The sequence below is a fragment of the Petromyzon marinus genome, chromosome 46 (genome assembly GCF_048934315.1).
Source record: "Petromyzon marinus isolate PM22_M1 ecotype Great Lakes invasive population chromosome 46, UKy_Petmar_22M1.pri1.0, whole genome shotgun sequence".
Lineage (NCBI taxonomy): Eukaryota > Metazoa > Chordata > Hyperoartia > Petromyzontiformes > Petromyzontidae > Petromyzon > Petromyzon marinus.
This window is the reverse complement of record NC_133712.1, coordinates 13,210,200-13,224,137: the sequence shown is the minus strand read 5'-3', so window position 1 is coordinate 13,224,137 and position 13,938 is coordinate 13,210,200. Positions and strand designations below refer to the sequence as shown.

General features: G+C 46.7%; 1 protein-coding gene across 3 annotated transcripts in view; it reads left to right on the top strand.

Annotated features, from left to right (window-relative positions):
- LOC116952254 (uncharacterized) overlaps nucleotides 1–13,938 on the top strand; it is a 77,595-nt gene that overhangs the window by 21,929 nt on the left and 41,728 nt on the right. For all 3 annotated transcript variants that reach the window (XR_012946996.1, XR_012946995.1, XM_076074211.1), the window contains exons 3-7: nucleotides 2,182–2,299; nucleotides 3,860–4,020; nucleotides 7,169–7,310; nucleotides 7,980–8,166; nucleotides 10,059–10,221. Coding sequence is in view for 1 of the 3 variants with exons in the window: in XM_076074211.1 (XP_075930326.1) it covers nucleotides 2,182–2,299; nucleotides 3,860–4,020; nucleotides 7,169–7,310; nucleotides 7,980–8,166; nucleotides 10,059–10,221 (771 nt within the window). In the remaining 2 variants the exon portion in view is untranslated. The remainder of the gene's footprint in view (nucleotides 1–2,181; nucleotides 2,300–3,859; nucleotides 4,021–7,168; nucleotides 7,311–7,979; nucleotides 8,167–10,058; nucleotides 10,222–13,938) is intronic.

The window sequence follows — 13,938 nt, the reverse complement described above, 5'->3', positions numbered from 1 at the left end:
GGAGCGGTTTGGTTCACCGCACGGCCACCCCCCCCCCCCGCCCCACCACCGACAGAGATTCGATGAATCGTCATGCGTTGGATGGATGAGTCAATTCAAGAGCGTGTTGTTCTTTTGTCTCACTTGTGTTGTGTCATTGGTGTTAGGGTCTTTCTTGTTGGTGCAGTATGGCTCATCTTTTGTGTCTCGTTTGTATTGTCTGACTTGCACGATCCGTCCTATCTTATTTGTACTGACTGATTTAGTCTCCATCCTATTTTGTTCCTACCCTGTATGTTCTATCTCGTTTGTAATGTCTCTTGGTCTCGTTTATATCACCTCATTTTCACTCTTTCATTTATACTGTGCTTGATACTTGATTTTCCACTGCCTGTTCATATCTGTACTCTACATGCAGTCTTGTTTGTACCATCTTGATTCGTTCTGTAAGTAAGGCTGCAAAAGTTGGCACAGGATATATTTGAACAAAACAAAAAGTACAGCAAGTTATACGAATGGAGATATTTGTTGGAGGGACACAACTGGAACATACTTCGGAGTATGTGTACTTAGGGCAATTATTGAAGGTGCACTGAGAACAAAATGAGAGGCAAATACGAACAGGTTGGAGTGTACATTATTACACCTTTTTTGCCAGTACCAAATTATAATAATAGGGTTTTTCCACTTTTTTCTGGCAACAAAACTGAAACCTTTTTACAAGGAATCATGTGTGCATTTGCCACAATACTTGTTTCCATTTTGACCACAAGTATTGTGGTTAATGCACACATGATTCCTTGTAAAAAGGTTTCAGTTTTGCAAGAAAAAAGGGGAAAAACCCTATTATTACAGGTTGGAGTGTTTTTCTAAAACTGAACTTTGTAATGAAAAGGAACGTAAGATTTGTAAATAAGTTTTCAATCATTGCCTATTACCTGCTACGACGGATCAGAAATACAGACACTGACAAAATAAAATGGAACGAGCTGAAAACTGCGCAAAGAAGCGTAGAGAGGTCTGTGCTTGGAATCACGCTGAGGCACGAAGAGAGGAATGGCCCTCAATTCTGTGCGATCTAAAATACTTTGCCTCGACAAGTGCGAGATCAATGTCGTGTCTGCCATGAGCGATTGCAATCGTTTAGTTGTCCAAGCCCCTGCCTGCATTGGACTTTCACCGTGGGATTTTTTTTACCATGTACGCACAATTGCTCTAACGCCACGAGAACGCCCACCGAGCTGGGTTTAAACGGAGCTTTTGTAAACATCGTTCTATGATGGCGTCCCATGTGGACGCGTTAACGGAGACAGCCCAGTGGAACCCGCCACCCATGGTGGTTCTACCAACGTTGAAAAATTAGATGCTTGGTTTCCTCCCGCAGTTCGGTTGGTTGAATTCATGGCAGGGTTTTTTTTTTACTTACCAGCGTTGTGGCCAATGTTTGAAACGGCTTGTTTAGTTTTTAAAGTTTGAGACCTTTACCATGATACGTTTCCTTGTAAGAAATTTGGGCATTGCGTAAAAGTGGCTGAAAATTGCAATATATTTCTAAAATAGTAATTTTACATGCTGATAATTGTAAAAAATGCTGACAATTACACAGCAAATGTAACATTGCAGGTAAACAGCAAGTCTGTTGTGTGCTTCGGTAACGATGTTATCAGTTTAGTGATTGCTTGGTGACACATTATGCTTGGGTTCTTTTAAGTGTTAAGTTTGGGTCTCTTAAATAGATCGTCCGTTGGGGAGGCACTGCTAAGATCCTAGGTTTGAGTCCAGGTTTTAAACCCAGGAAAACGAGACCAATAGAAATTACGATGAACTGCAGATTGTCCTCCCCGTGCTGTTGCATCTCTTGCCGTATCCATGGTGCTGAGCCAGGAGTGCCCCCCCACCACGGTGGCGTTAGGGTAATTTGCCCACACTTGATTATGCCGGTGATATGTTTTTTAGGCTTTAAAAAATCTGAAAAAATGTGAAGCGTTGAGTGACATTTGCCTAGAGAGGTTTTTAAATTCACGGGTCTCGACGGGGGCTCTTACAATTGTCCCCTCGGCGAGTCGAGCCGAGCCGATTCAAGTTTCCACGAAAATAAATTCTTTGTTGCTTGTGTTTTTTTTAATACGTCTTAAATTTTTTTCTCCCTTGCCCCCTTTCAATGCCCCGTCTGTGTGCGTGTGTTTGCGTGTGCGCTCACAGTGAAAAAGCGCAAGAATTGGCACCGCCATGACTACACTGAGGGCGGCGCCACCGGGAAGCCTGTGCAGACCGGCACGCCCGTCTTCGTTAAAAAGCTCCAGGGCCGCTCGTTTCCCAGGTGAGAGGATTGGGGGAGGTGGTGGTAAGGGGTGGTGGCGGAGGGTGGTGGCGGGGGTGATGGGAGGCGGCTGGGAGCGGTGATCCCAGCGCTAATGAGTCGGCAGACATTCAATATTCCAGCCGAAATTTGCAGCTCTGCCGACAACCCTCGGCTTTATTTCAGTGAGAGAAAGGGGAGCACATTGACATTTCTGCGTCGTTGAAACGTGCCGTCTCTGCTAGTTAACGCATGGAATTGAGCCAAGGGCAGTTTGAGCAACTTTTGGTTTCATTTGCTAATGAGTCTTTGACCCGTTCACCAACCGACTGCCAAACGAACAAGGGTTATTTTACACGAGCGTGTTCTGTAAAATACGTTTTGGCTTCCCCCCCCCCCCTCACCAATTATATGTTATTTTATAATGTCGGTGTCATGCCACAAGTGGATGAATATTCCATTTGGAATTCTCGCAGTGAGCAAAATATCGTTTTGTCTGGTAATGGTCCTCTAGAAAGAGTTGACTTCAGTAGGCCTCTTTATCCGAACTAGAAATTTTTTTGGCTTAAAAAATTTATATTATCTTAAACTGCGCGTGTATGTTTGGATCATTGTTCAGCTGGTGGAAAGCAGCTGAAATTTTAAATCGGCGTGGCTTTAGCACGCGAACCCAATTGCTGTTCTAATAGGTCACGAGGTGACGTGCTTTTGCGTTTAAAGCAGTGTGCCAATCAGCCGCTGTTAATCTCCGTGACGCCTACTTGTAGGAATAGCTGGGAGTAAATTAAAACTGGTGGTGGTGTTGGCGTTGGTGACGGTGATGACGAGAGTGAATTGTGATTTTTGTTAGTGACCACGAGCTAATCCCATGGTGGCTCGCAAATCCAGTGCCTCCCAATCCCATCAAGAGTTAAATTTTGTTTAGTTAAAGTAGCTTAGGATCATGGGTGAGCGCGCTGTTGCTCGTAATTAAAAGGGGAAATGAATTCCGCGTAGCCACTTCTGACGACCGCGCGACGTCGGCGCTCCAAGCGGCAAGTGCTAATTGCCTCCAGTAGAGCGCTAATTACAGATGGTTCATTAGATCATAATGGACGAACGCGAATACACAAGAGGTCTTGTCCCAATTTGGGTTAAATCGAGTCCACGATAGGATTGCAATATTAAAGGGGGTGATAATTGTTGCAGCGATGGCTGTGGAATAATAGTGAGGGCGAACGTGGTAATGGTGAAGGTCATGGCTGCAGGTGTGTGTGATGGTGCTTGTCATGGTAAGTGTGATGGTAGTGGTAGTAATGATTGTTATGGTAATAGTGATAGTGGTGAGGGTAGTAGTGATGATGAAAAATACTGGTTAAAACATTTTAACGGTTGTGGTGAGTGTAGTAGCTCCTAATTATGGTTACCTGTCGATAGCCAACTCGGGAAGCCTGGCTTTTACCGCAAGTGCTGAACGCCGCTGTGTGATGGTCTTGGTGAAAGTCACCATTGCCGATTTTGGTGATGTGCTGCGGATCCCCTTGCCGTCGCCAATTAAGGTGATAATTTTCCTGTGCGGTGGCCGCAATTGTTTTTATGCAGCGCTGAGGAGGTTGTGCGGAGGATGCCGGGGAGCCAGCTGACGGCGGACTACATCATCGAGAACGGATTCACATCGCCCATCATTGTGAGCAAGAAGGATGGACTTGGCATGACTGTGCCACCCCCTTCGTTCACGGTGTCCGACGTGGAACGCTATGTTGGTACGTTCTCGTCCCTCCCTGCCCACCCCCCCCCCTCAAATTCGTCCGTCCGCTAGCAACCAGTAAATGTCCTCTTATTTACCTTCATTGAACGTGAAATGCTATCTTGCTGTTCACACACCTGCCTGCCATTTCTCTTGCCATTGGTCCATTATCCTTTATTTAACCAGGTGGTAACCCATTGAGAACGTGTGCCTATTTCTTTTACAAGTCAGACTTGAGTTTTATCACTTCCTCGTTTACCGTTGTCGAGCGGCACGAGGTTTGGGACACGCAACTCGCATAGGTGAGTGCGTGGAGTTCAGCTCCTGGTCAAGGGCTGGTAAAATCACTCCCACTTTTTGGGTAATCAATAGCGATTGCTTCCTATAGATAGACTCACACCTGCCTATGAGTGAAATGTAATATTTCCACCCACAAACTCAGAATTGCAGCACAGCAGTATGGCTGCTGCCCTGTTCTTGTTTGAACAGGAACACGCTCCAACCTCAAACTTGCTATCATTTTCAAGGTTGTTTACTGAAGTTCTTAAATTTGCTAAGTATCTCTCAGGTTGGAACAGTGGTGCTTTGGTTCGTGTGCTACACTGTGAACCCTGCAACCCGAGCTTGGTTCCTGGCTACGACTAACATAAGTGGCTAGTGAATTCTGAACCAGGCCTGGATCCCACCCCTTCATCAACCCACACTGACTAGCGTGGTAAAGTGTAGTCAAATAACCCCCATAGGCGTCCGAGAGCGGGAAGACCTTCGTCCAGCATGGGTTGACACGAGGAGAAATTGTACAAGTGTTATAACACTTAGAGCCTCTGTTATGGATAGCACACTAAACCTGTAATGCTTGCACGCACTAAAGCTGCTACTGCGCATAAGGGATGTTCTTGTTGGCGGTGGGCTCAGCGCGTGGTTTGGCTTGCCAGCGCTGTGTTCGACTTTGATCCGTTGAACCTCGGACCCGGCCGTGTTTTTGTCACCCATTGCCGAAGCTTCCTTCCCTTTCTCCCTTTCAGCCCACATGTGCGCACACTCCACCCCCAACCCCGCAGCACCCATGGTGATGGGCTTTTTCCTACATCGCATGTCTGCTTCCACACGTCAGTCTTCGCAATGGCATTATTTCCTCAGGCACTTTTCTGCTGAATGCAAAGAGGAAAAGTCTTTTTTTTACCATCGGTGTCACCGTCCACTGGATACTTCTCATTTCTTGTGGGTTCTAAGTGCGGAACCACGAGCAGCCCCGGGCCCGCAGTGTAGAGAGAAGGACCATGCCTTGCCTATGTCACTCTTTACCCCTGCAAAAGCTGGGTGTAGGGTGTCTCTGTAAAACTGGAGTGAATTTTCTTTCCAACTTTCACCTTTGAGGTTGACCCGGTGACTTGGAGGTCCGAGTGCAGAGCTCGCACTGCTGTGAGGTCCTTCTCATCCAGGCAGCTTCCTCAAGTATAGTGAGTTAATGGTCTCAGCCCGGTCCCCGGGCTGATAATAATAATAATAAAGCCTCATCACATTCAGTTTCGTTCTGCATTTAATTTGGCTAAAGTCTAGCTCTGTGAATTACAGTATCGGTCTTGTGACGAACCTCGCTCTCATTTTTTCTGATTTGGAAGTGCTCTCTACGGTGTGTTTACCAGAGGTCACCTTGGAGGGATCTCAGATCTGTGATATTTGCTTCTTTGGGCCGTTTTCAACTGCGTTGGGTTGCGCTGCTGTGACATACCTGACGGGTACAATTGGGGGAAAATACAAACAAATTAAGTAAAAAAATAAGCATTCATCTTTGAACATTTACTTGGCTATCTGTGAATAGGCTACATGTTTTTAACTTCTCGTGCTGCTGTGGTGTAGTAAATGTCGAGCACTATGTGAAGTTAATGATTTGCCTATCGTGTTAAGCTTCGAAAAGTGCTTTACGGCTTCAGCGGCAGCAGCATGCTTCTGATATGAGGGTGTTAAAGGGGTCGAACCCTCCAGCGTGCCTCTAATTTAGCATTTTTGACCATGGGTGTATATTTGTACGTTGAACTTCTTTCGCCACAGTGTGTAGCCAACCATGCGAATCGGAGGTGTGGGCAAGGACAACAAACTAAACACAATAAACTAAACCCAGCGTTTATGCACCTGAGGCACGCATGCTGGTCAAAGGGTGTGTGTGAGGACGGGAGGGGCTCTTAGACTCTCACCTGTGCACACGTGCGTGCATCTGCACTTTGTGTGCGTGCAGCCTGCTGGTTTAACGTTGCCTTTGATGAGGGTGTTATTAGCGGTTTGGTTATCAAATGTTTGACTACGTTTGACGTAGCCAGTGATACCCTTGGACGTTTGCATAAGATAGTAGACATGCGATGATGATTCCCCCCCATCTGCCCTCCTAGCGATTCAATGATTCACTATTCAGGGTCAAGATTTGGTTTTGGACTTCGTTTGATTTTCTTCTGGTTTATACGGTCTCGTTTGTATTGTTTGTCTCATCATGTTCTGTCTCTTTTGTTATTATTGTAAGTGGATCATTCGCATAAAATATAACATAATTTATTAGTACTTGCACGGATTTAAGCCTGTATAATGAGCATAACAACTTAAGTTAGTGAACCCTGGGGGTGAGATCAAAGGCATGGGTTTTAGAGCAATGGCATATGGGTGAGTGGATGAGTGAGATAGATTTGGCGAATCAGTTAATAATATAAACTTGTAACACACTGCACTTGGAATACTCTCAGAGAGAATGATTTTGAGGCACCAACAACCACAGACATGCAGGAAGGCAACCAGGCAGAGAGCCGATGCCAAACCCGCCCCCTCACACCTCCGGCTCCCCCAAGTCCTATATATATGAGTGTTTACATGTGGGAAAAGACCAGAACACCTGGATAAAACCCGTACGTGCAAGGGAGCAACACACTATCCCATACAGATGGAGTAGATGGAGTCCACATCTTTTGCGTCTTCTCCTGGTTGCGCCGGCCATACGGCGGCTTGACACCCATGGGAAGGGAGATTCGTAAAATATGTGATCCACCAACCCTTGCCGCCACAGTGCTGGATATTACAGGCATTCAGGGAGTTGTAAAGGAAGTGAATAATTGAGTGAGTCAGTGAATAAACCGATGATCGCTCTTGACTGCTGCCGTGCGTCGTTGCGTGTTGCGCAGGCTCGGACCGGATGATCGACGTGATCGACGTGAACCGGCAAGCGGATTTCAAGGTGACCATGAAGGAGTTCTGCGAGTATTACAACAGCACGTCGCGGCAGAAGGTGCTCAACATCATCAGCCTGGAGTTCTCCGACACCAGGTGCTCCCCTCTTCTGCGTCTCAACGTCAAAAGCAGCGTCATTTGCTTATCCAGGAGGCATCATTGGGTCTGAAGGCACTGATTTTTCAAGTTTGCCCTTGTCCTCCAATTAGTGAGTTGTAAACCCATTGGAGAGACAAACTTACAATGTTATTATTTACTGCCCTTTGTCAATCTACTGGCGGATGAACGCGTCTCCCGCGCCGTGTCAGCCATGGAGATTGTTCGACCATACTTCACACTTATCATTGCGGGTTGGTTAAGAGGAGAGTACCGCGGACCAGTTCGGATATCACTCGCCACTAATGTTAGCCGTTACCAGGAACCAAACTCAGGTCACGGTGTGTAGCGCGGTGCGTACTAACCATTGCGCCACTGTACCTCCCCCTCGTACACACGGCAATTATCATTCCGATTTTTTACACGGCAAAGCCTCACTGAGTCAAGCCACTTTCAGGAGGGTCCTGTCTAGTTTATGCAGTAGGGGGCAATGTTACTGCGTGTAATCCCATTTGATTAATTTGCAGGTATTTTAACAGAATTGGAATGTTTGGCCAGTATGCATGTTACATTGTGTATATTTTGTACAAAAATAAAAGATCTGTGTTTTTTGGTTGCATCATCTTTTACCACGCTGCTGCTGCTGTCGGCGTGCGTTCACGCGTGCAGGCTGTCGGATCTGGTGAAAGCGCCCGAACTTGTACACAAGCTCTCATGGGTGGAGAACTACTGGCCCGAGGACGCGGTATTCCCTCGGCCGTACGTGCAGAAGTACTGCCTCATGGGCGTGCGCGACAGCTACACGGACTTCCACATCGACTTTGGCGGCACCTCTGTGTGGTACCATCTGCTCAAGGTAAGGGTTCGGCCTAATCATCCCAGCTCCGGCCCAGTGTCTGCCTCTTGGGCGATTTGCAGCAAGAGCCATTACTTAGTCATAGGTAAAGTCGTCTCTTCACTGTCCCATCTCTCACGATATGCCAGAACTTGCTTGACCATAATTTGAACGTCTTTCGATTTAAAGCTTTCGTGACTGCAAGGATTCATCTTCTTTGGTTCTTTCGGTAAAGTCACGTAGAATGAGAATAAAATAATATATTGATAAAATAAAATAACACAATAATATTCTCACGACGTTTCGGCCACAACACAAGCGGCCTTTATCAGGTGAAGGGACGAGACTGCCTGGAGGACAGCGCTGTCCTCCAGGCAGTCTCGTCCCTTCACCTGATGAAGGCCGCTTGTGTTGTGGCCGAAACGTCGTTTCGGCCACAACGCGCTGTCCTCCAGGCAGTCTCGTCCCTTCACCTGATGAAGGCCGCTTGTGTTGTGGCCGAAACGTCGTGAGAATATTATTGTGTTATTTTATTTTATAAATATATTATTTTATTCTCATTCTACGTGACTTTACCGAAAGAACCAAAGAAGTTGAACGTCTTTCTCATGAAGATTTTTATTCCAACAAGCCTAGCCGACAGAAGCCACCTAAATTATATTCCGGTAGGGTCAACGGCAACTTACCCTAATATGTACATTTGAAAGTTTCACGGAAATTGTAGCATCTCTTGATGTTTACTGCACTGTACAATCTCATGTGTATTGCTTTTTTACTGTCTCTATTGTCTTATTTATACAGTCAGTCCTGCAATTGTTTGTTGACGAGTTCTCTGTTTGGGAGTGCATTTACATTCTATATGCATTTAAATCGTTACGTTACGGAGTGAGTGACTTTATACCATTATACTTATTAAAGAGGTCCATTCAGTAGTTTCCTGTCTATGCTTGGGTTGCTTTCCTGTCCCACCTTGTCCTGCTCTCAAGATGTTCGTCTCGTGGCACTCAAACTAATATGTTTGAGCCTCGGAGCTGTGTAGTAAGCCGAATTAAGTGACAAGCTTAATGTGATTGATTTTTGGTGCAATCGTTTGCGACCGAGTTGAGACAAAATCAAGCCCGCTGCACTTGAGAATCCACTTTTTAATAATGTGTGGCTGAAACTCGCATTTCAACTCGGTATCTCGGCGGTGCGGACTCTGCTGTCGTGTAGTATCAGTCGGGAAACGGGCAACGCAGACGAGATGGTAACGAGACGAAGATTTGATTCTTGAAAGGAATCGGGAGAGGTCACGGAATCGGCGTGGCTGGGGCCGAGTCGTTACACCCCGAGGAACTAGAGATGGCTCTAAATTTACCGGTTATTGTTTTGTAATAGGAAACTGGGCTTAGTGGCCAAGTGTCACATTGTGGAAAGTGAACAGCTGTTCTTCTGATTCATGACCAGAGTGGGTTATTATACATTTATGAAATACTGGCCCAATAAAAAATCCGTTAATCAAATCTCTGTGGGGGTATGGAGACGGTTGCATGAATTTTTACACGCTGGCCAGGCTTTTGTATTTAATAATTTGAGATTTTTATTCACAAATTCAGATTTTTTATATATATACCTTACGTTACGTAATAATTGAACTTGTTCGCTAAGTGACCTCATCCGATGTCATTTGATACCACTTGTGTTTGGAAAATCACTGAATATATGTAATACGTGATGTCATTTCCCATGATGTCATACTTTTCAGATCAATCCGAAAGCAAGTATTATATTTGAATCATCCGAACTTCCTCCCATAAATCAGAAATCCTGGAGCACATCTCTCATTCTGACTACCAGCGCTCTGAGCCACCCAACCTTCTCCGGGTTTTTCATGCTGACGGGCTTTCATTTGTCGGTTGGCTCCCGGCGCGCAGGGCGAGAAGATATTCTACCTGATCAAGCCGTCTAGTGCCAACCTGGCCCGCTACGAGCGCTGGAGCTCATCGCCCAACCAGAGCGAGGTGTTCTTCGGTGACCTGGTGGACAAGTGCTACAAGTGCGTCCTCAAGCAGGGCCAGACGCTCTTTCTCCCCACCGGTGAGTCGTGAAAGCGTGACGCCGCGTCAGCTTTTCCTCGCCTCCCGAGAACCCGCCTACTGGCCGCCGCCGCTCCTCCTGCTTGTCCTCCCGCCCGCTTGTTCGAATGTTGTCGGTCGTGTCATCTCTTTCTGCGCGTGGTCGGATTATAGAAATGTCCGGGGCGTCCTGCACTCCTGCCTCCACAGCATAGCCTTTGTGAGCTCGTGAAAATGATGGTAATTATGGACGACCCCAAGGGGACCCTCCTCCTCTCATCCGTGCTCTCGCCCCTCCCCCGCCAGACTTCCCCCACCATCTCCCCTACTCCCTCCCTCTCCTTTTGCCTCCCTCCCCTTCTGCCTGCCGCACCCCTGCCTCACCCGCCATGCGCCATGCCTAAGGGAAAATTTAATGTTTATTTCTGCCCCCTGTCAAGATTCTGAAGCATTCCCTGAACGCAGCAGCCGCCCCACCTCTCCCTCCATGCTAACTCACTTACCCAGCCCCTCTGTACAAGGCAGCATTCGTGCATGCATGCTTGTGATGATGCTTTTTGGTTCATACGCCCAAGATAAAGGTATTGAATCATTCATGTGAAAATTCATTATTCACGATTCATGCAAATCAAGTGCAAATAATATGCTACTTTAGCACGTAAGCCAATGGAGCGACTACAACTATACAGGCACAACTGTAAAAATGCAAAGATAAAACTGTGCATTCGAAGCACGAGAAGGTGCAATACAATTGTACAATATAATTTTAATTAATACGGCATCCCAGAATCCTGGTAAAAATTAGGGAAAAAAACAATTGAGTCATGCATTGAATCGCAACGCCAAAGAGCAATATTTTGTATAATCGTTGTAGGAACAGGAGGGGCGAATTGTTACACAGCACAAACAACTCCCACGGCAAAAACCGTAAACACAGATGCCCTCTTCCCATCCCCATCCTCTCGTCCTGGTCTCTGTGGCATCCTAGAGTGGTGTTTGTCGAGTGCCTGCGTGCGGCTCTTGACGTCGTACCCCTGTGTGTGTCGGAGGCCCACCCCTTGTCTGCCCCCTCCCCGCACGCTCACCCACCCCTACCCACACCCCCACCCTCCCAAAACCGAGACCCCCCTCGGGGCCATTTTGGTTGGAGCTGCAGCCTCTTGTCCCACAGTCATGAAAATAAAAAAAACCCTTCCTTTTGTTGACGCTCCCTCAGTGTCCATTATGCCTCGTGGAAAAAAAAACATTGTTCAACAGAGCACTGGAGAAAAACAACGCGTCTTAAACTGCAAGGTGTAGTCGAATGTAGAGGTTGTTTCTGCGTCGGTAGTTTCATAATCGTCCTGTTTGTATCGCCTCGGAGAGTGCTTAACGTGATAAGGGGCGTTTTGGTGAAAATATCGCAGCGTGCAAAATGCAACACTCGCCCGGCGGCTTGTTATTGGCGTCTACGGTTGAACCGTACATTCCGCCACCCCCCACCGCCCCTTCCCTAGCTGCGGACAAAAACAAAAATTATAATTTTTAAAACCGATGCTCCGTCGTGTTGCCAGGGACAACTTTACAAAGTCTGATGTTTGAGGAGGTTTGCAAGGACGCGCGACGCCGCTGCGCAGTCAGCTAAACGTGTGTTTGTGAAATGCCACGCCGGACTTCAGCTCCTTGTTTGTCTGCTAGCTGTGGTTGAACTTTTGACCTGTGAACCCCACGCCCATGCTTGCGGGGGCGACCTTTGTTTAAATAAAAAAACAAACGGGGGAAAAAAAAACCTGAAGTGGAAGTATCTGGGTCGGTTTCTTTTATTTTTTTTTGTACCACGAAACATGTTGGGGCTGCATTCCTCCTCGTCGTAGCACCCTTTAAACCCCAATGACAAAGAGAAATACGAGGTTTATCATTCCTGGGGAAAACTGGGCATTTAAAAATGTTGAGGATCTGGATTGAATAAAGAGCAGTGCCAGATGGGTAGAACACACTCTCGGTCATTGCTTTGCTTGACGTAGCGGGGGTCATGGCTTTCTTTTATGCTCCTCGTGTTTCTTTGTTTCTCGCGTTCGACAGCAGCGGCGAAAAAAAAATAGGACTGTGGTTTTGGAAAAAGTTTGCTCTGCCGTGTTGCTCGCGGAGGTCTAATGGCCGCCATTATCATCGCCACCACCTATTTATAGCTGCTTTCCAGGAATGCGCAGAGCTCGGGCTCGCAGCAGTTGCATGGTTTTACAAGAGCACTTTCGCTAACCGTGGAAAGTATTCGGGCTTGCCTCCACCCCAGTGTGTGGCCCCGGGGTTTGCACGGGGTTTGCACTGGGTCAGAACCGAGTCCCCGCACGTTGTCAGAACCGAGTCCCCGCACGTTGTCAGAGCCGAGTCCCCGCACGTTGTCAGAGCCGAGTCCCCGCACGGTGTCAGAACCGAGTCCCCGCACGGTGTCAGAACCGAGTCCCCGCACGTTGTCAGAACCGAGTCCCCGCACGTTGTCAGAACCGAGTCCCCGCACGGCGTCAGAACCGAGTCCCCGCACGGTGTCAGAACCGAGTCCCCGCACGGCGTCAGAACCGAGTCCCCGCACGGCGTCAGAACCGAGTCCAGGGTTTGGCTGGGGCTGCAACGATAGAGACCCTGCTGTCGATTAGGGAAGCTGTTACTGCTTCTCACAAGAAAATTGAGAAGTTGGGAAGTGTTTGCCCGCAAGAGTCAGTCTTAGACTGAACATTTTTTACAATGCGGCCACGTTTGAGTAAATTGCGGTCAAATCGATTGTCAGCTCTTAATATTGTTGGCAGCAGCTGCTTCGATCCGTTTTGTGTCCAAAATCCCTTTTAAAATAAACTTGCTAAACTATGTTTTATTTTACCAAGTAAGACCCACTGAACTGTATAGCGCTTTTTCAGAAGTGATCAACGAAGTGACTTGTGGAAATTTAAAGCAGCCAAATACTCTAAACGCATGATTCTAAATGTGGAGGGAAAAACCAGAGGACCCAGAGAAATATTAACGCAACCACGGGGAGAACATGCAACCTCCAAATATATACGGCCGTCATGGTCGGGATAAAACCACGACCTTCATACCAGGCGAGGGAGTTAACATTTCAACAATGCTGAAGTACAAAATTCTAAACAAAATAGCTTATGAACCCAATTAAAACTGACAGGCAGCAATCAATAGTGCAATCGAAGTGCAAAAAATAGCCCGCTCTTGGATTTAGACTGATAGGGATAATAGTCAAGGCTGCATTGCTTCTCATGCAATGTTATCACAGCAATTGGAAAGCAGGCTCAAACCGTGCTGGGCCATTTCAAGAAGAGACAAGCGGGTCAATGTTTGTCCCTACCACTTAATGAGCCATCCACGCCTCTGTGGACTCAGACCCTTGCACTCTGCCCCGTACATTTAATAGCAGACAATACAACTCCTTATATATCTCTCCACTTATTGTTTTAATGTATTTTTCCACAACCGTCAGCCTCACGGCCTTGGGGTGCATAATTTCAGCAGCATCGATTCAAAACACGCAAGCTCCGGGACCGGTTTCAACATCGTATCAGGCTTGCTTGAACCAATGCTGGTCAACTGCCAGATGCTTTAGGCAAAATAATAATAATAACCCTCACCAATGTAATGATTGTGTTATATGTTTTACATTTTATAAAATGTTTAACAAAGTTTAATTTCTGCTTGTGTTAGATTATTTGTAAAGCATTTTTTTTGCAAAAACATTATTGACCACTAGCACCGT